Raw genomic sequence first — 21,444 nt, 5'->3', positions numbered from 1 at the left:
GAGTCGCACCCAATGGGGTCCGGGCGGAGCCGCAGGAGCGTGTTCTTCGTGACTCAGGGCCGACGGGGGAGCCGCGCTTGGGCTCCCTGGCGTCGGCTGGGAAAATGCCCGGCTGAGCCTTTCGTTACCGGCACTTCCCGCGTTATGTGCAGCGCGGGGCGCCCTGCTGGCCCTTGGGGCAGAGTCCGTGTCCCGGCCCCCCGGGCACTAGGAGATGAAGCTGGTGGCCGCCTTCCACTCCTCGGAAATTGTCCCTACAGCGCGCTGCTTTCCTGCCAGACTCGCTCCCGCGCGGCAATTGCTACCAGGCTCTTCTGTTAGCAACAAGTTCTTCTATTATCTGAACACTGTTGAACGTGGCTTCTCAAGTCCCTACAATAGTGATTTCCTCTCCTGAGATAAGGTGCTGTTCTAGTACCGGAGTCCTCTTAAGTGGGCAGAGGTCTCTGGCCTGTTTGTCCCTTTTGTATACAGTATATTTCAAACACATTGTTTCTGTTCTTCTTTGTGCCGTTTGAGTACACGTTGGTCTCTCTTGGTGATTTCTGCATTTGTTATAGGTATTTTATCTTCTCTCTTTATATTTATGGTGTATTTTTTCCTTCCTAAAAGCTTTAAGTTAGATGGTGCACAACGCTTTAACAGGCTCACCAGACTGGAGGAGGACATGTCCCCACTACACCATGCTGAGCCTGCCTCATTTCCATCCCTGGCACTGAGTGCAATGACAGTTCCAAGGGGACAGCAGCTCTAGCCTCATCAGAGGGGGCAGCTGGCCAGCACCCAGAGGGAGCATATGCTACACTCTTTCAATGGATAGGCAGCAGCATATCTGGGGGCCTCTGCCAAAGAGATGCTCCCTCATATCACCTCCTCCTAATTTAGGGGCTGTGTAGTTGTCCATTTCCTAGCAGACATGTGATGCCTAACTCAAGGCTCAACTCTAATATGGTAGAAACCACAGGCTAAATAGATGACCAAATACATCACGTTCAACTGTCTTGGGACCAGTATAGTCACTCATCAAAAAGGCCAGTTTTTTCATCATTGTTCTGTCCCTGTGGAATGTTAGCTACCTGTTTACTTCTCCCTCATTGGTCACAATTGTGCAGAAACGGACATCTTTTAGATAAGGAAATGAAGCAGCCAAGGGACAGAATGTATTACTAAGCTGAGTGGGAGGAAAGGAAAATTAGGGAAGTTGCCAACTCCCTTTCTCACATGGGCTAGCCCTACTCTGACATCTAAGACCTTGTCTTCACTCAGGGAAAAAAGGCATGTTCTAAACTTGAGTTAACTAACTCAGGGTAAAATCCTAGGGAAGACAAGGAAATTTTCAGTTTTCAACCTGAGTTAGCAGGTCTATTTGAAGAGAGGCTATGACTCACCTCTAGTGTCCTTGTAGGGTAAGCAGCATGCTACTTACTCTTGACCACTTGAAGGTATAGGAGAGGTACACTGCTCATGATTAACTCAAAAGTGCATTTAAGGCCTAATCCAAAATCCATTGAAATTAATGGAAAGACTTCCATTGACTTCAGTGGGCTTTGGATCAGGATTTTTAGTGGAAAAATGAGTGATCATTGGGGATGACATTTGGTAAATGGCACTATATGATCTAGAGAAGAAATCCACATATGATGCATATAAAATAAGTTCAATGGAAGTGAATCAGTTCTGGCTCCAACTGAAACTTTTTTATTTAGGGCTTTATCTATTGTACATACAAAATTGATTTGAATGACTAAACAAGTACATTTAACATTGAGTGAAGAGTTATTGCATTTGATTTTGACACCAGGACACTGTTCTGTTTCCACACTTTAAAAATCAGATTTTGAAGAAGACACAACATCTAAAGACTTCTGAGGTGCATTTGTTTTCATGCAAAATGACCACTGACTTTTCAAACTCAGTGGACACATTTTAAATACTAAATAAAACACCTTGTTGTACTAAAAGACAAATGATTTCTAATTTTGCTCAATAAGATTTTACTCTTACCATTTTCATCAAGTGGCTAGTACATGAAGATTAAATTTCAAAGGACAACAGAATAAACATGTGTCTGCACTTTTAGGGCATACAAATTAATAGATACTAACAATCAATGGCTGTGTAAAATAAAGGCAAAATGGATCAGTATTGGAGAAGTAATGTTGACATCACAGGACACTGGAAGCTGAGCAGGGAAAGGTTTTTAAGTCAAACTGGTTAAAGCACTGGGGCAGGGTTGGGGAGCTGTTTGTTCTTTTTGCTAGCACCTATATAAAAACATAATGGAAACACTCCAACAAAGGAACACCCCAAACTTTCAATGAAGAACTCACAGAACACATCCGATATCCTCTAAAAGTTCTCCAGCAAAACCAGAATTTACATTTTATGATCTTTCTAAGGTTAAAAAAAAACAATAGATCCAAAATCTTTTTTGGTAAAATTAACTCTTCTAAAGCGTCTATACCTCAAAGAAGCAAAAAGGGACAAAAACCCAATTATTTCAAAATGCTTTGCAGGAACTGTTTGATCTGTCATATATTCAAACATTTTGAATGGTTAAGCATTTGATTTCCTGTGCACAAAAGCCGGATATAAATGATTTGCACATTTAAGTTTGATAATAGAAACTGGAAAGAAACACTGTAAATCACTTTCTTTGTTTTAAATACATTACAAAGGAACAGCAAGGCCTTGATCTTCCTTCTTTTTCAACCCAAACTCATTCATTCATGGGTACACAGGAATGCAAAACTGAGCCATAAGAAGACAGACACCTTTATGGTGGATAACATTTAAAAATTAATGTTAAATCAAAAATTTGGTTTTAATAACCATTTTGGCAGACCAGGGGTAGAGGCAGTTGTCATTCCTACTTGTTTGGGTAAAATCTCCATAGAGCAATAGGATAATTGGATACTTTCTATCTAATGTATTTTCTGTCATTATATGGGTACCTGGCTTCCCTTGATTGCAAACAGACAAGTGTATATAGTTAAGATTCTTGTGATTTCTGCATAAAAAATATTGCTCTTCACTGCTTAAATTCTGACCCTTCAAGTTTAAGTCAAAGACAAATAAATTACAAACTAGAAATTCACAGCAAGGAACATTTTCTGCAACATAAATTACATCACAGTAAAACGCATTACAACAGTAATAATGGAAAAATATGAGCAGAAGAGCATTAGCCAACCAAGTGCTGTTTCAAACATATTTGCTAAGTTTTAGTCTGCTCATCATACTTATTTAGCATACAGCACACAAATTATTCTGGAACAAAGTGACTTTTATTCTAGAATAGAGCATCCACAAGTGGAGCTAATCCAGAAAGTTTCCCTGGGTAGACAAGCCTTTAGCAAAGGGGAGAAACCAACTATAGCTGGAAGTGATCTACTTTATATGGGGAAATCAACATCAAAAAAAACTTTTCTTTTCTTTTTTAAGCCTGTTTCTGCTGGTAGGAAAGGTACTGTTTATGTCCAGAGCACATCAGGTGAGACGCAGCAATAATTATTGAAGAATTAACAATAATGCTTCTTAAAAGAAATCACAAGTTACAGTAACACATGCAATTGTAAAGATCTTTTACTAGCAAATGCGTAAATGTTTCAGTATATTTAAACACACTAGTCATCTTTCTGATGTTTATCAAATCGTTCCAATAGAGCTCTTAGTATATTTCCTGGTGTTTTTTGGTGCCTGTCTCTTAGAGATTGGATTGCAGTCTTTGCCTGTTAAGGGGAAGAAACAGAGAATTTTACTTCTTCATAAGAACACTGCAGCTCATAGACTCACTATCATGCTTGCTAACAATACATATTTTTAATAATTTGTGGAAAATGCTGTTAGGAGCGGGAAGGGAGGAATCCCCCTCAATATCCTTTAAAACTCATGATGAGAAAGTATTTCATATTTAGGTATTAAAAGCCCCCAGTATATTTGACTATAACCCCAATCCTGCAATGGGGTGTGCCTTTGGGGAGCTCACTGCAGGATTTGGCCCTATATCCTGGTCATGCCCAGTGTTAGCTAAGCACACAAGCAAATAACCTAGCGAGAGAATGGAGGAAGAAATTAAGTAAAGGGAGGCTGGGAAAGTCTGGAGGGGAGAAGACCATGGCTGTACTGAATTTACTGACTATCTGAAGGGAAGATACAATAATATATATTCAGATTATTTACTACTACAGATGGCTCTAACAATTTTTACTTCCATACAACAAATATTTATACTATGGTAGTACACAAAGGTCCCAATCATTATTGAGACCTGTACAAACAGAAAAAGAGAGAGCCCTTTCCCTGACTTCTTATCTAAAGAGACAAACACATGAAGGATAGGGGATGGGGATATGCACAAAGCCAAATGAATAACATGAAGAATTGGCTCATCTTTGCTTATAGTTATGTGCATTGTAGGATTGTTTTTTTTAATTGGTTTTATAGGAAGGGTGTAGGAAAAGCATAGGAGAAGAAGAATAATCACAGCTTGTCATCTAACTAGCTATGAGAACAAGGAGTACTTGTGGCACCTCATTCTTTTTGCTGATACAGACTAACACGGCTACCACTCTGTAACTAGCTATGATTAGCATGCTGGCTTTGGTAAGCATTGTGGCAGTGGAGAGTTTTAAGGAGGATTTTGAAGAAGGCTGAGGTAGTGGCTGATCAGATTTTATCAGGGAGTTTTTCCCCAGGCAGAAGAGGCTACCTCGGAGGAAAACTGAAATATTTAAGGGAGAAACTGAGTGGTAGACAGTAAAGACTGGGAATGCTGGAATTCAGTAGGTCCATATATTAACAACTGAAAAATGTTTTCAGAGGTGTGATTGTCTGTTTTTGAAGGCAAAAAGAGACTAGATTCTGATCCTTTGCTACACATTTTGAAGGGCTCTGATATGCATTCATGAGGTTTAGAGGTAGGATTTAAATAGTAGATGTGTCAGATATGCTGAGTTGTTACGAAACCTTTGCCTATTTCTGCCCTGTGTAGTTCCACTCCCAGACTGATGCCTCTGTCTTTTTATAAGGCTCAGGTGTTTAACAGAGCATCAGCTGGCTTCCTTGTCTCCACCCTTCAGTGTGGGAAGCTGCTAATTCATTATTGCACAGGTGGGGCTGGCCCCATCTCCCTTTAAAGAGGCCAGTTACCTGCTGACAGTATTCAAGTTGCCTGAAACTGACTGACACGTTTCCCACTCCACTGAATAGTATAGAATAGGTTTCCCAAACCCTTTCACTCTGAGTCTTGATTATGTGAATCACCTCCCTTCTCTTTTGCAACCAGATAGCATCCCTGTGACAAGCTAATTGCTTCCATGGAAAAGAAATGAGGAAAGCTTTTAATGAAATGTTTACTTCTTTCATTGTAATTTAGCAGCTGGTAACAAGTCCAACTAGCACTGGTGCTAGCTCTCCATAAAAAACCATCACGTACTCCGTGTATCACTGTTTGGAAACCTCTGGTGTAAATTATTGAGGGAGAACGGCAGGGAGGAGAGTTTTGAGATTAAAACTAGAGCTGGTTGAAACTCACAATTTCCATTCCACAGGAAATTGGGACATTTCAAAATTACCCTTTGTCCCAATTGGAATGAAGAAAATAGAAGTTTCAAACTTTCCTGCAAAGCAAAGATTTCCAGGAACCATTTTTTCAGAAACATCAGCACAATCATATATATCTCAAAACAATCAAGTCAAAATTAGTTGCTTTGATCATTTTGTGTCCAATTTTTTTTATGAAATCAACACATTCCCGCAAAAGTTTTTGATTTAGTTGGATCAGCATTTCCTGTCACAAAACTGTGCCATCATAATTTTTTTACCAGCTGTAATTAAAACAACGTACAAATCTATGAAGAATTATGACAATTTAAGACAATGAGGTCAGGAGCCGATGGCAGCCACCAATTACCAATTACAGCCACTGGCATCTGTTAGGGAGCAATAGTTCACTATGTAACAGATGACAGATGACTATAAAACAGTTTTACTTTATAAAAAACGAAAACAGACATTTTATTTTTGCCTTTTACCCTTGCAAAGCAACAATTTAAATATAGAAAACTGGAGATTTGACTATTCAGAAAATCAAATTACCTTTTCAGCTAGTTCTGCAGCAGTTACATTTGGATCATATGGTATGGGATCGCCAATATATGTGCGAAATTTGACTGGGAACCCTCCATATAGAGGAACTACTGGCAATCGAGAATATTCATAAAGCCACCTAAATGACCCTGTGAGTTTTAAAAAAAATTGTAAATGGTGAGCAATAGGTTCGAAGCTAGCTGAGTCGCTGAATCCAAATAATAGTTTGCAAAGTGCCACGAGTATTTTACCAAGGCCATGACAAAATAAGCAAGACAATTTGCACGGCATAGAATCTTGGGTGGTGGTGGGGAAACAAACCCTTTACTTACCCTTGCTTTACCTCATACATATTTGATATGCACCCTTATTAATACAATAAAAAAAACAGTTGCCAGAGTTAAAACAGAAGTCTCCATAGATTTACAGGTGTATTTCTGACATATAGTAGATATTGCACATATTAAAAAAATTCTAAACTTGAAGGGATACATATGGATTATATCTTACATATTTTTCCAAGTGTCCTATATCCTTCCCGAAGATTCTGTGTGAACATAGGGATGATGGGCTAATAAACGAGAAAAAAAGTGGTGAGAATTTGGACAACATTTCAGTCTAATTTTTTTAAAATCCTTCATCATCTCTGAACTAGAGAGGCGTTCCATCTATCACATAATCATAGCAAATGTTACCATCTCACTAAATTGAAATGAAACTGGTAAATTTTTATTAGTAAATGAAAGAAGTCATGTGTTTGTTTAGAAAAACTACAGCTAGTTATGTACCCTGGCCCTGATCTAACTTAAAAGGGGAGATTCTCAATAAGAATCTTTCCATTGACTTCAAGGGGTGTTGGATAGGGTCCCAAAGTACACAAACACTAAAACAACACTGGTTATCAGCATAAAATTTAGAAGCAGAAAGAACAGATTCCATAAATAGTGCAGAACCGTTCCAAAGAGACACATCCTGGTGGATTTTGTTTGCTTTTTTGTAATTTTGCCTAAAATAGTAAGATCAAAAAACATCCAGATATATTATTGGCTGCAAAATCTTGCAGGTAGGCAAACCAAATGAAGCAAAAGTCCTAAAGGAAATTTGCACAGATTCTGCAATTTTAGAAGAACCGATATAGGTGACATGAGGTGGGGAGAAAAAAATGAGCTCTCCATCACTACTCCCTATCCACTACTGTCTGCCTTTGGTTGGTTAGCCTCCCTACTGACTGCTGAGAGGGATCTTTGACTGAAGCATACAAAATAACACTCTCCTCAGTGCTGTTTCATTAGGGGCAGGTAAATTTTGCTATGCTTATTGTACAAGAAGTATTCTGGTACAGGAAGTATTTTCTCCCAAAGCTGCATAGTGGTATGAGATAATACCAGATGACATTTTATATAGGTTCTCATATATATATATAACATATATAACAAATGAGACTATTGCTTTACAGATAAGTAATATATTACTTAGTTGGAGACGATCAATTGAAACACTAAAATGCTCTAGTCAAATTGCTCTTGTGTTCACAAGAGCAGTCTCAGAGTTTGACAAGACTGCTGGTGTGCTTGCCACAGAGTTGTGGTTGTGTATTTTTCAAGATATGTTGCTATCTCTGTTCAGGTTTGATATTATGAAAATAAAAATGTTAACTAAGTTTGAATTTATTTATGTCACTGACATTACCCAGGGTGTAATCTGGTCCATGAACAGCTGTATCCCCTCAGTTCTCTACACTCCGGTGCTTTTTACACTGCTTTACTGTGTGAGTTACCACTTCCTGTCTGCTCACACACAGCCTCCAGCATGTAAATTACTCCCAGTTATAGTGTATGAGTGCTATAGCCAGCCACCCATACATTACACTGCAGCAAAACACCAGCAAGTTCCCAGTCCCAGACTTTCCCAGAAATGTATGTCTTGTACTGCCCACCTCTTTCATTGACAATACAAGCTCCTATAAAGTATGTCATTTTATTAATAGAAAATGATATGCACAAATCCCATTATCCCAAACACACTGGTTTAGATAAAACAATAAAACAAATTTATTAACTACAAAGAGATAGATTTTAAGTGACTACAAGTAATGAGGCATAAAACTCAGAATTGGTTACAAGAAAATAGAAGTATAATGCGACCAATGCCTAACTTAACAAGCTAAGTGAATTCAAAGCCAAGGTTTCTCTCACCACATTTCAGCAGTTTTACTGGCTGAATTTCTTTCAGTCAGGATCCCTCTCCTGGTTCAAAGCTATTTCCTTTTTTCTTCAAGTGTTGTGGATGGTTAGAGAGAAAGGGAGAGATAATTTGGCGCAGCTGCTCTCCTTTCTTATAGTTATTTCTCCTCTTTGAGGATCATCTCCAGCTGAGGTTCAGGAGACAAAGTCTGGGTGGATGGGAACCCCCAGCTGTTTTTTTGTCAAGATGTAAATTTTCGCCTGCATCCTCTTTCCTGCCAAAGAATGGCCACTTAACCAGGTGATGGTCCATTTGATTTTGTTGACACCCAGCTGAGGCGTTGGCTAGCCTTTTGTCTCTGAGGAACTGGTTTGTGGCTGCTCCCCAGACGTGGAATGTCAGTGATACCATACAGAGCAATCTTATAACTTGACATGCAACGTTGCCACACATATTTTACTAGGACAATAATGATCAGCAAATTATGAGTTTTCAAATCATGCCTGACAGGGCATACTTTGTACAAAATTTATCATATTCTTGTTAAAGGGGTTAACATAGAGGTACAGATTGTGTGACTGATCATGACTGAGTGTTGGGTGTAGACCCCTGTTCACTGAAGGTGCTGCAGCACAGGTTTGACTGGGTCAATCAACACATTCCTAGCAGGGATTACTGACCCTTGGTGATAGCTGCTGGGCTTATGAGACAACTGGCTCAGTAACTGGGTGGATATATATTTGGGAGGAACAGGCAGTCGTGAAAATCTCAGAGGGTGAAGAAAGCTTTGTGACAAGCTCCTCCTGCTCAATACCTGTGCTATGTCCAATACTGTTTAGAAAGCAAGGATTAAAGGTTCATGTGGTGGAAGAGAAACAGATTGTGTGTGTGTTTTTGAGTGAGAGGCCACGAAAACAAGCTAGTCAGCACTGCTCATGGGGTAGCTGAAGAAGCACCCTCTGACACCGAGGGCAAGATAAATCCATTATCTTATAAAAAATACTTGAAAAGAATTATTTTGTTAGTCTTTGGATCCCATGTTCAAGATAGAAAATACATCTGTATATACATGCAGGAGGTGGTACTTACCACTTTTGCATCTATAGCCACCTGAGCAAAGCCTTTGCGATTACCCCACAAGAGGTTGTAGTTTTCATCACTAAAGAATGCTTCTCGAACTCCGCCTGGCGAGACACCCAATAAGTGGCCATTCTTCAGAATTTGAACACATTCTTCTCTTCCACCATGCATCACACCAAAAATATCCAAAAGCAGTTTAATACCTGTAAAAAATATGTCCAGTTTACATTATAATGGAACTCTAGATCACCTTACATTAAGAACCTAAAAAAAAAAAAAAAAAAAAAGTGGCTAAACATCATGTGAAGCAGATAGGCCTGCATGTGAAAACTGAACCCTAAGCCATGATTTGTAAGAGTGACAGATCTTTTTTCTGATAGCATTAGTCTAATCTTTCACCCAGATTTGTGTTAGGGAATTTTGTTAAGGCTGAATTGCTGATAGTCAATGAGAACCAAAATATAAAGAGAGAAGTTAAATACCTGTCTTTGGAAAAGAACTATTGCTTAGTCATAATAACAAGGGATTTTCCTTTGTGTGCATGACTGATTGACAAAGTAAGTGAGGATGCCATGTGTTGACTAGACTGCACATGCGCCATCCCCGCAGAGCTATTTAGCATTCTCCATCCTGGAGCTGAGCAGAACTCTTCCTTTAGCTGCTCACCCTAGCTACTGACGATTGTTGTGTTGTTAGGGATTGAAACTGAAGGCAAGGATATTGTCTTGCCTGTACTTTCAGTCTCCTCACTGCAGGTGCTCAGGCAGCATGGAGGATAAGGAGGTTGTTGGACTAGATGCAGAGGGGTGAGGAATTTGGGTAGGAGACAGACAGTAGCTAGGATGGAAAGGGAGCCCAGAGGGAGGACTGAAACAGGCTGGAAGGTGGAAGAGAAGGTTGGGGAAAGGCCAGGCTGGAGGGAACAGAAGTAGAAGGTTTCAGGCTAGGCGTAGAAGGATCTGTTACTACTATAACACACTCCTCACCAAAACCTGGACTGAAATGTCAAATTCCTGAGTCTCAATATGTCTCTGCTGTCAGTAAATATCTCTAAAACCCTCTGGCTAAATGTATGTCTCATTTCCCTCTAGTGGCTTGTCCACTTAAAAGATGACAACCTACTACTGCTATCAGTTCCTCTGTTAGCTCAAGTGGCAGAAGTCTATGCTGTAGATCTGAAGGATCCAACCATGCTGATGACCTATGTGCAGAATTTGATGACTTATGATGAAATTTCTATTTATTTTGAACTGTGCATTTTTAAAACTTCAGGGAGTTACATACAAAAAATGCTAAGTTTGCAAAGTCAAGCACTAATAAAGAAATGCCACACTTAAGGATGCCTCTGAAACCTTAATTCACCCCCCACCATGAGTATACTTATGATACAGGCTTGAATTACGTGACCACAAACTATTTTTTTCCATAGGACTGCTGCCTCAGCATGTACAGGATAGACGGTACTCATTGGATAGGTAATTATTCAGTATTTTGTTTTAGCTGTGTCATCATTCAATTAATGGCCACATGACTTACTCATCATGCATTCTTCAGACCCTGCTCTGAATACAACATTATAAAAAAAGCCCTTGGAAAATTCATGGCATTGCCATTGGGGTTGGTCTCCCATAGCACCCCCTTGGGGTATGACAGTATGTTGAATACACCCAGCCTCTGGTCAGCAATGCCTGGGTGGTCAACAGCATGGGTCTGGGTGTGGGGGACTCAGCCCTCTGACTGAATCCCGCAGAAGTCCGTTCTTTCCTGGGCTATCAAAGATCCAAAGGAAAACAACCAAACACACAAGAAGATTCTCTTCCTTCAGGAAGCCCCTGGCAGGCATAGGCCTGTGCAGCCCCCACGGGTGAGTTATTGGTAATAGTGCCAAAGTAATCATTCTGCATCAGGCCCACCTTCCCCTCAGAGGGCTCCAGCGGGAAGTAATTGTTTGGGTAATCCCTGCTCTTAACCAAACTCTTCTCTGGGAGATGTTCTTCTCCCACATACACCACTACCTGAGCTATGGTTCTCCCTTTTAGGCCATCCCACTCATTGAAGATTGAGGTGGGGTTGAACAGTCTGGCCCAGAGCTTTTCATTAACCCTCACTTGGCCAGTCCCAGGTTTGTATACCCATCCCAGGCATTCATCACTTCAGTATCTGAGTGCTGCACAGAATTTGAAGAATATATCTTCATAATAATCCTGTGAGATGAGGCACTATTATTATCCTCATTTTACAGATGAGGAACAGAGGTACAGAGAAATTAAGCTCCGAAGTGTCCACTAATTTGAAGTGCCCAATTTGGAAAAGATATGGCCTGATTTTTCAGAGTATTTAGCATTCTATATCACTTTATATGTTCACAGCACAGCTCCCATTGCCTTCAGTTGCAGCTGTGAATGCTCAGCAATTTTGCAAATCAGCCCTAGGAACTCAAGCTGGGCACCCAGAAAATGCAAAACACACAATTAGTGAAAAGTTTGGTTTAAATGACTTGCCCAGAATCACATAGGAACTCTGTGGCAGAGGCAGGGATAGAATCTAATTCTCCAGAGTGGTATTCAGCTGCCTTAACCATGAGACCATCCCTTCTCTTTCTGCAGCGCCCTGCCTCTTTCACAACACACCTTCCAACATCTGCAACAAATAGGGCCAGGGTCTTACAACCAACAGCCTACACAACTCTAATGCATTTTCAGAGTGTAGTCTATCTTGTGCACTGAATAAGGCAGAGGTCTTTTGGAAAAATAGTAGATGATCATGTAATTAGAGATTGTATCATAATGCGTACGCATAAGGGGGACAAAGTAACGTTGCATGAGCAACCTTAATTCTGACATTTCCTAACTTTTGACTGCTTGATTTTTCAACCTTAATGTTCTTTTAACATAGCTTTTTTATTGTAATATCAATAGACCTTGAGATTGACAGTACCCTGTTATTTTGGGGCTGATAGCTAAAAAAGGTCTGCCACCTTCCCAAATTATTAGATAAAGCGGATAAGGAATTATTGTATTTGGCAGTAATTAACCTGATAATTAGATGAATCAGGTTAGTATCAACGGATCAATCTTAATTTGATTTATTTATATTTTATGTTATTGTTTGATTTTTGTTTATATAAAATTGGAAAATTGTGTGAACTGGATGTTTCTTATCCAGACATCAGTACCTGGGATGACCAGAAACCCAGGATAGTAATGAAGACAAATTGAATAAGCCACGTATTGGTAGTCCACACAATCTGCCCCTTTAGTCCTCACATTCAACCAAAGTTGGCTATACTTTAAATATCGATCAGACAAGACATTTTGTTATAGTCAATAGCAACAAGTCTAGCATAACAAAATCCTCTGATATTATTGGCACTGACACTCTGACATGTTCAGCCACCATTGTATGGAAAGGCATTTGCACTTTCAAACTATAGCAAAAATTCTGGCTACAACCTAGGCATGAAGCCATCAGTCCTTAGGGAAATTCAACTAGTATGGAATGCTCCAGCACATCTCCTCAGCAACATGGGCTACAGTGATCACGTCAAACCTATCCTCCACTTTCTACACTGGCTTCCCATAGAATATCAAGTCACATTCAAGGTCTCAGTTCTTATCTTCAAGGTGCTCAATGGCCTGGCTGAAGACTCTGGTCAGCAATGTCACTCCTCAGCACAATGAAACGTTCCACCTTAAAGGTAAAGTTCATCTGTGCAGACCAGGCTTTCTCGAGGGCTGGTCTGAGACTGTAGAAGGGACTCTCATAGGAACTAAGGACCATCACAGACCTCCCCATCTTCAGCACCAAGTGTAAGGTGCATTTCTTCCACCTTGCTTTCTCTAGCATAAACAACATAGTACCGTGGAGATAAAAAAAAAAAAAAGAAACAACAAAAACCCCTACTGCAACAGAACGCTACACTGTACACAAAATCCCCCCCCTGAGAAGAGTGTGAGAGAATAAATGTGACAAACTACAAGCGATGTTAGTCATACCACTTAATGCATTACTGGAAGGTGCTTAGATACTATGGCGGTGAGGTCAGTATAAGAACCTATATGGTATAAAACAGCAGAGACGGCCTGTGCCTGTGGATGGGGGCAGGAGGGCACAACCGTAGAACAGCTGGAGTCATGCCCCCTGAGGCTGCACCCCCACCCAGAAAGCAGCAGCCCCTCCCTGCAGCTCCCAGGCTGTTCCTCCACCTTTGCTTCTCCCTGCCTGGCGCAGCTCGCAGCTCACTGGCTCAGCTGCCCCTCAGGGAGGGGGCCTGGCTGCACCATGTGACCGAGCAATCTGTGGGGGCATGTGACCCCCACATGCCCCCTCACGTGTTGCTTCTGTTGTACAGTATACGATAGTATGATGGACAAGATCACTGTCAAGAGAGGCCTTTGTCCTACAACGAATAAAACAGCTAAGATGGTTGGAATACTACCAGAGGAATTTGGTAGTGAGCAGCCCTGATCAGTGCAAGCTGATGTCTTTTAGAACATCAGTTGAAAGATACAATACAAGAAATCTTGAAATATACCTATTCCAGAAAAAGTGCTGACATACATAAAAAATTGCCAGGTAAATTCATCCCTACTGTATTACTGGTGGTTTCGAAAGACTGCTGAAAAAGATCTGGGGCTTATAGTGCATCACAAATTGAATATGAGTGAACAATGTGATGCCGTTGTGAAAAGGGTGTATTAACAGGAGTTTCATATGTAAGAAATGGGAGGTAACTGGCCCCCACTACTTGGCATTGGTGCGGCCTCAGCTGGATAACTGTGTCCAGTTCTGGATGCCACACTTTAGGAAAGATATGAATAAATTAGAATGAGTCCAGAGGAGAGCAACAAAAATGATAAAAGGCTTAGAAAACCTGACCTATGAGGAAGGTTAAAACGACTGGGCATGTTTAGTCTTAAGAAAAGAAGACTGAGGAGGAGACCTGGCAATAGTCTTCAAATATGTTAAGGACTGTTGCAAATAGGACAGTGATCAACTGTTCTACATGTCCACTCAAGGTAAGACAAGAGGTAATGAATTATCTGCAGCAAAGGAGATTTAAGTTAGATATTAGGAAAAAATTTCTAACGATAGGGGTCATTAAGTTTTGGAATAGGCTTCCAAGGGAGGTTGTGGAATCCCCATTACTAGAGGTTTTTAAGAACAGGTTGGACAAACACCTGTCAGGGATGGTCTAGGCTAACTTAGTCCTGCCTTAGCACAGGGTGCTGGACTTGATGATCTCTCAAGGTCCCTTCCAGCCCTACAGTTCTATGATTCTATGAAGACCTGGCCTCAGTTATTCATGCCTTCATCACCTCCTGGTTGGCTAACAGAAATGCAATATACCCGGGCATGAAACCTTCAGCATTTAGGAAACTCCAGCTAGTACAGAATGCCACAGTGCATCTCTTCAGCAACACAGCCTACTGGGAAGATATCAAATCTGTTCTCCACCCTCTATAATGACTTCCAATAGAATATTGAATCAAGTTCAAGGTCTCAGTCCTGATCTTCAAAGAACTCCATGACCTGGGCCCAGGATATGTGAAAAACCATCTAAAGTTCTGGAATGAAGACCATGGCTGATGACTGCACTCCTCTGGCACAATGGAACTCTCAACAATAAGAGTAAAACTTGTCTGTGCACGAGACAAAACTTTCTCTGGGGGGAGTCTGAGACGTTGGAATGAACTCCCCCAGGAACTAAGGACCATCATAAACATCATCAATTCAAGTGCAAGGTGCATTTCTTTGACTTCGCCTTCTCTAATATAAACACACAGTAACATGTGTATATATATATACACGACCTCAGATTATATATATATATTAAAAAGTCACACCCTACCAAAACAAGACACTCCGCTGCACACATCTCTCCCTCTGGGGAGAGGATGAGAGAAGAAACAACATGTGACAGACACATAGTCACGTGGCTTAATGCACTACTGGAAGGCACTCAGATACTACAGTGATGAGTGCAGTATAAAAACCTCTATTAAATAGAATAGAAATAGAACAGTTAATATGTACGCTTGGAGGACAGATGTCTTAAGGGGAGGAATGTTGATACATATGACACATTCCTACATAAGTAAAATATAACATTTTATCATGGTGATACAGAAAGTTTATTTATTAGAATAGTTTATATATAGGGCCCTACCAAATTCATGGTCCACTTTGGTCAATTTCATGGTCATAAGACTTTAAAAATAATAAATGTCATGATTTCCGATATTTAAATTTGAAATTTCATGGTGTTATAACTGTAGGGGTCCTGACACATAAGGAGGTTGTGCGGGGGGGTCACAAGGCTATTGTAGGGGGGTTGGCTATTGATACCCTTACTTCTCTGCTGCTGCTGGCAGTGGTGCTGCCTTCAGAGCTGGGCGGCTGGAGAGTGGCAGCTGCTGGCTGGGAGCCCAATTCTGAAGGCAGCGCCGCCACCAGCAGCAGCACAGAAGTAAGGATGACATGGCATGGTATTGCCACCCTTACTTCTACGCTGCTGCCTTCAGAGCTGGGCCCTCAGCCAGCAGCTTCCACTCTCTGGCCACTCAGCTCTGAAGGCAGCAGCGCAGAAATAAGTGTGACATAGTATGATATTACTTCTGCGCTGCTGCTGGCAAGGCACTGCCTTTGGGGCTGGGTGCCCAACCAGAAGCTACCACTCTCTGGCCACTCGGCTCTGAAGGCAGCGCAGAAGTAAGGGTGGCAATACTATACCATGCCATGCCACCCTTATTTCTGCGCTGCTGCCTTCAGAGCTGGGCTGCCCCATCTACATTAACCTTATGACCCCCCCAAAACCCGCTTTTGGGTTGGGACCCCCAGTTTGAGAAATACTGTCTCCGCTGTGAAATCTATATAGTATAGGGTAAAAGTACACAAAAGACAAGATTTCATGGGCTGTGACGTGTTTTTCATAGCCATGAATTCGTTGGGCCCTATTTATATATTAAGTTTACAACTTTGAAAGTCAATAATAAAACTAGTTTAATAATGCATTCTTTTCACTTACAACAGCCTTAATTATACCAAAAATATTAAGTGGGATACTTAACAGAAGAAAGAACACTGCCTCTTCTTTATGTTAATGTCACATGCAAAGTTTTTGGAAATCTGTGAACCAATAGCTATTATGAACTTCAGGAGACATCAGATTTCCTCAAACATTTGAAATTACACTATTTTTTGTAATACATACTGGAAAACAATCTGAATGCCTGTACTAATGTATGTATCTCTAGTATTAATGTATGAATTTCACCAAGTATCTTTGAATTTAAAATATTTCTAACTCTCCTCCCTTCCCTTCACCTGCCCAGTACAATGAAAGTGCTTTACCTGGTATTTTAAAGGTGAAGTGATCAGCTACTGAGTGGCAGAGTCTGCCCTTCTGGTTACATAATCTAGCCATAAAGTACAAATAGTCAATAGGAGTGGCACCATGGTAATAAACAATCAGCCCTGGTCCTTCTGGGATTTTGTCCACACCATGAAGCTCATAACCTGTGAAATACACAAAGTGCAATTAGTTTTCTACCAGTCATGCTGTGATTTAACATAAGTTCCTTACTAGATACCAGCAAGAAGTCATAAAGGAAACTGCACCAAAGATTAACTTCTCATTTGCCATGTCACTGATATCAAGGTAATGTTGATTATAAGGTGATGTTGTTACCGAAGGAACTGTGTAAGAGGGAAATAAACCTGCACAGCAAACTGTCTTGGCTTCACAATATCTATTATAAAGGCATCTGCTCAATGGGCTGTAGCCTTTATGATTCAGTGAAATGGGGAAGTATAGGAAACATGAATATGACCCTATGACCAGAACAGATCCTGCCTGAGAGACCTGAAGTTCTGGGAATCATGAACAAGATTGTGGGTTGGTGGGGGGGTCAGCCATTCATCAGGGGAGGCAAAGAGATCTAGGTGGACATTGCCTTGCTTTTTACAGAAACGTGGGTTTGGTGTGGTGAACCAGGTCCAAGAGCACCTTCCTTTGGGGCTCAAAGTGTTTGTACCACCCATTACAAACTTCCCAACTTGGATGGCTGGTGTTCTACTCCCCATGAGCAATCTCAGCAAGATATCCATACCTGCACCTGGAAGGCATACAGCTGCAAAGCTAGATACTACCAGATCACCCAAGAATTGGTGTCCTTCGAAATATTAAGCTAATGCAATGGAGCACGATCTGTAAAAGGCAGTACTGGAGGGATACCATATTAGCCCTAGGACTGTTAAATGCTCCTTCTCAATTCTGTAATATTTAGTTTGTCAGGGAAAGAGATGTCAATTCAAATATAGCAGTGAGTGTTCACAATATTGAAAGGCTTAAGCATCCGTTTGGAACACAAATGTCTGAGTGAATGACAGGGCATTGATACAGAATTTTTTTTTTTCATAAAAAAGACCTTGTCACACTGAACCAGCCAGCGAACTTGCTCTGGAATAGTTAAAGGAGCAGACAGCATGGCAAAGTGGGGTAGGAAGTAACCAGCTAGTATTTGTTTGGAGAACCAGAGGCAGTGGGACAGTTGGATGTGGTGGGGCACTTGGGTGGGGCTTGTGTAGTTGTGGCCTAGATGGAGAACCACTTTTCTTTAGTGCTGTCACTTCATATAAGAGGGCTTGGATTCATGTTTAAAGAAAAAAAAATCTTGCTTACCATGCCATAACTTTCCATACAAGTCCCAGAGGCATGTCACCATTTGCCTGCCATTGTCCCATAATTTACTGGAATAATCCCCCTTTAGGTCATTCTTTCTCTTGTAAACATGAAGGAGAAGACTGGAAAGGTAGAGAACACCAAACAGAACGATATGAAATGCAAGCAGCATTATAAATGGAATTAACAGCAACAAGAAGTAGAACACCTAATCCAGATAGTCTGTCTTAAGGTACTCCAGACCAGTCAATTCTTCCAATATGTAAGTCAGATAGGTCGTATAGTTTACAAGTTTCTGCTCTGAAATACTGGATTTACTTCTGCTTAGCATCTCCTGTTAAAAAGAGAATGAAACAATCTAAGTCCAAAACTTCATAGTCAAGGCAGCTTTCTTAGCTTTTCCACTAGGAAAAGATGACATTATCCTTTATTCTTACTACTAGCAGAGAAGTTCCACACATTTTTATTTAATTTAAATGGGGTTCTTAACATTAACTGACTGTCCTATATAAACTAGGACTTTGATACATGGCTAATACTATGGTTACATATAAATATGTGTTATTTTTTATTTATATTAGATAGTGTCCCATTGTACTGGGCACTGTAATTAAGCACATATTAAGACATTGTCTCTGCCCCAAGCAGCTTCCAGTCCAAAGCTCTGATCCCACAAATGTATGCTTGACTTCAACAGGAATACTCATATGCTTAAAGTTAAGCATGTTCATAAGCATTGTCAGGATAAGAGCCTAAGACTACAAGTGATTTACAAAATATGTTTCATGTTTATATATATTATATACATAGGTTTTTGTTATTTAAAAATAATAGATAAATACACATCAATTATACTCTAATGCCCCCAACCTAACCTTAATTAGTTGGTAATTTCTTGTAGCTTTCACAGAAGAAGTGGGTGTTAGAGAGGGTTTTGAAAGAGAAGGTAATGAATAGTCGTAAGGTACAGTTTGGGGCTGGAGTCACATACAAGGGAAGTGTGGGAGATAGTTGTGAGAGAAGCAAACAAAAGAACAGACAATGCTAGGATCACTGGAAGTATGGAGGGGCAGTTGGTTAGCATGTGAGAATGACTGGCAGTGGGCTGGGTGAGCGGATCTTGAGGCAGATTGGTGGGGGGGATGTTAGTGGGCTGGGTGGGAAAGTGCCTGGGGCAGTTGTGGGGAAGGAGTGTTGGGGCAGTGGGACAGTTGGATGTGGTGGGGTACTTGGGTGGGGCTTCTGTAGTTGTGGGCTAGATGGCAGAAGACTAGGGCAGATGGGTGGGATGGGGGTATTGGGACAGCTGAGTGAATGGTGCCTGGGGTAGTAGGGTGGTCTGAGAGGTGGCTGTTGGGGTAGTTAGGCAGTTGGGTGGGGGGTGCTGGCAGAGGCCACTTTAGCTGAAGGCAAACTAGGCAGCTGCCTAGGGCAGCAGATTTCTGGGCACTCAAATTTGGCCTGGCCACTCATCTGTCATGGTGGAAGTGCGGCCAGGCCAAATCTGCTGCCCAAAGCCTATGAAGAAGGAGGTGAAGGAGGGGGGTGGCACAGTGAAGTTTTGTGTAGGGTGCCAGATTGACTTGAGTGGCCTCTGGGTGTTGGTGCAGATAGGGGTGGGGGTTTTTTGGGGCAGGCTGTGTTGGCAGTGTTTGAGCGGTTGGGTGGGGCTGTGTGTGGTGGTGGGTTCTGGGACAGCTGGTTGGGGGCTGTCTGGTTGTGGGTGGGATGGGTGGGGGTGTCAGGGTATTTGGGTGGGGGTGGTGGGTGGAGAATGTCTCGTGGTGTGTGAGGATGTTGGGGCAGTTGTGTGGGGGTGTTGGGTGGTGTGTGGGAATGTCAGGGCAGATGGATTGGGGGTGTCTGGAGGTGGATGGGATGGATGTGGTTGTCTGTTGGAGCAGTTGGGTGGGGGTATCTGGTGGGACACTTGAGTGATGGGTGTGGGTGTCAAGTGATGGGCGGGTGCATTGGGACAATTAGGGGGAGAGTAGTTAGATGGGGGTGTCAGGACATTGGGCGGGGCTGCTGGGTAGCAGTTGGGTGGGGTTTTGGGGCAGTTGGATGGGGGATGCCAGGGCAGTTGGGTTTCAGGACAGGTGGGTGGGGGTGTTAGGGCAGAGGGGTGGGGATGTCAGGGCAATTGGGTAGGAGTATTGGGGTGTTGCATGGGGAAACAGTTGGGTGGAGGTGTCTGGAAGTTAGGGGGTGCCAGGGCAGTTGGGTGGGGGAGTGCTGGGGCAGTTGTGGGGTGCTGGGGCAGTTGGGTGGAGGTGCCGGGGCAGTTGGGGGGTTGCTGGGGCAGTTGGGTGGAGGTGCCAGGGCAGTTGGGTAGAGGTGTCGGGGCATTTGGGTGGGTGGAGTGTTAGGGCAGTTGGGTATCGGAATAGTAGGGTGAGAGTGTCGGGGGCAGTTGGGAGTTGGGACAGGTGGGTGGGGGTGTCAGGATAGTTGGGTGGGAGTGTTGGGGGCAGTCGGGTAGGGGTTTTTTGGGGCAGTTGGGTTAGGGGTGTCGGGGCAGTTGGGTGTCGGGACAGTTAGGTGGGGAGTGTCGGGGGCAGTCGGGTGTCAGAATAGGTGATGGGGATGTGTCAGGACCGTGGGGTGTCAGGGCAGTTGGGTGGGGGTGTTGGGGCAGTTGGGTGTCGGGGCAGTGGGATGGGGGTGTTAGGGGTAATCGGATAGGGGTGTTGGTAGCAGTCAGATGGGGGTGTTGGGGCAGTGGGGTGTCAGGACAGCTGGGTGGGAGGTGTCAGGGAGATCGGGTGTTGGGGCAGTTGGGTGGAGGGTGTCGGGGCAGTTGGGGGGTGTCAGGGCAGTTGGGAGGTTTCAGGGTAGTTGGGGGTGTCGGGGCGGTTGGGGGGGTGTTGGGGAAGTTGGGGGCGTCAGGGCAGTTGGGGGTGTTGGGGCAGTTGGGAGGGGGGTGTTAAGGCAGTTGGGGGGTGTTGGGGTGGTTGGGTGGGGGTGTCCGGGCAGTTAGGGATGTTGGGGCGGTTGGGGCGGTTGGGGGGTGTCAGGGCAGTTGGGTGGGGGGTGCGAGGCATCGAGCTGGGAGTCAGGTGCTGGCGAGGCCTGTGCTCTCCTCACCGTTGCCGGCCATGGGTGTACAGACGCCCCTCCCCACTTGCTGCGTGGCTGGCTGGCGGCTGCAATCCAGCAGAGAACCCGACATCAGCATGAGAGGAAACAAAGGGGGCCCTGGTTACCTGTAGCTGTGCACTGCCACAGCATCCCCTGGTGTGTGGGATGAAGTACTACAGAGGAAATCCCATAGGACTGCAAGACGAGTGTGACATCCCAGCTGGAATACAGGAAGGTCTGACAAGGCTGCTGAATGTATGAATGTCATGTGAGATTCATGAGACTTGGGAGCCCTGCTCATCAGCCCTCCTTGAATTCCTAAAGCA

At 42.7% G+C, this 21,444-nt stretch overlaps 1 protein-coding gene across 4 annotated transcripts; it reads right to left on the bottom strand.

Annotated features, from left to right (window-relative positions):
* Positions 1-1,656: 1,656 nt before the first annotated feature.
* Positions 1,657-21,224, bottom strand: LOC101935188 (DGAT1/2-independent enzyme synthesizing storage lipids-like). 4 transcript variants are annotated; one of them, XM_065585567.1, is made up of 8 exons: positions 21,125-21,192; positions 18,913-18,938; positions 18,038-18,159; positions 16,708-16,872; positions 9,364-9,557; positions 6,601-6,661; positions 6,100-6,239; positions 1,657-3,731 (listed from the first exon to the last, which is right to left on the bottom strand). In XM_065585567.1, the coding sequence occupies exons 3-8, from the start codon at positions 18,078-18,080 to the stop codon at positions 3,627-3,629; spliced, it is 708 nt and encodes a 235-aa protein (XP_065441639.1). In that variant the 5' UTR covers positions 18,081-18,159; positions 18,913-18,938; positions 21,125-21,192; the 3' UTR covers positions 1,657-3,626. The 4 variants fall into 4 exon arrangements, with proteins under 4 accessions (XP_065441639.1, XP_065441636.1, XP_065441635.1 ...); XM_065585564.1 differs by lacking the exon at positions 18,913-18,938 and having other exon boundaries at positions 21,125-21,224; XM_065585563.1 differs by lacking the exon at positions 18,913-18,938 and having other exon boundaries at positions 18,038-18,371; positions 21,125-21,210.
* Between the last annotated feature and the right edge of the window lie 220 nt (positions 21,225-21,444).

The sequence above is a fragment of the Chrysemys picta genome, chromosome 2 (genome assembly GCF_011386835.1).
Source record: "Chrysemys picta bellii isolate R12L10 chromosome 2, ASM1138683v2, whole genome shotgun sequence".
Lineage (NCBI taxonomy): Eukaryota > Metazoa > Chordata > Testudines > Emydidae > Chrysemys > Chrysemys picta.
The sequence above is the reverse complement of the archived record's forward strand: the minus strand, read 5'-3'. Positions and strand labels throughout refer to the sequence as shown.

Coding starts and splice junctions, on each gene's coding strand:
- LOC101935188 (XM_065585563.1), bottom strand. CDS start 18,209: ATGCTGCTTGCATTTCATATCGTTCTGTTTGGTGTTCTCTACCTTTCC. Junction 9,558..16,707: donor CTTCACCTTTAAAATACCAG/GTAAAGCACTTT, acceptor TATTTTTTACAG/GTATTAAACTGCTTTTGGAT. Junction 6,240..6,600: donor TAGGACACTTGGAAAAATAT/GTAAGATATAAT, acceptor TAAAACTCACAG/GGTCATTTAGGTGGCTTTAT.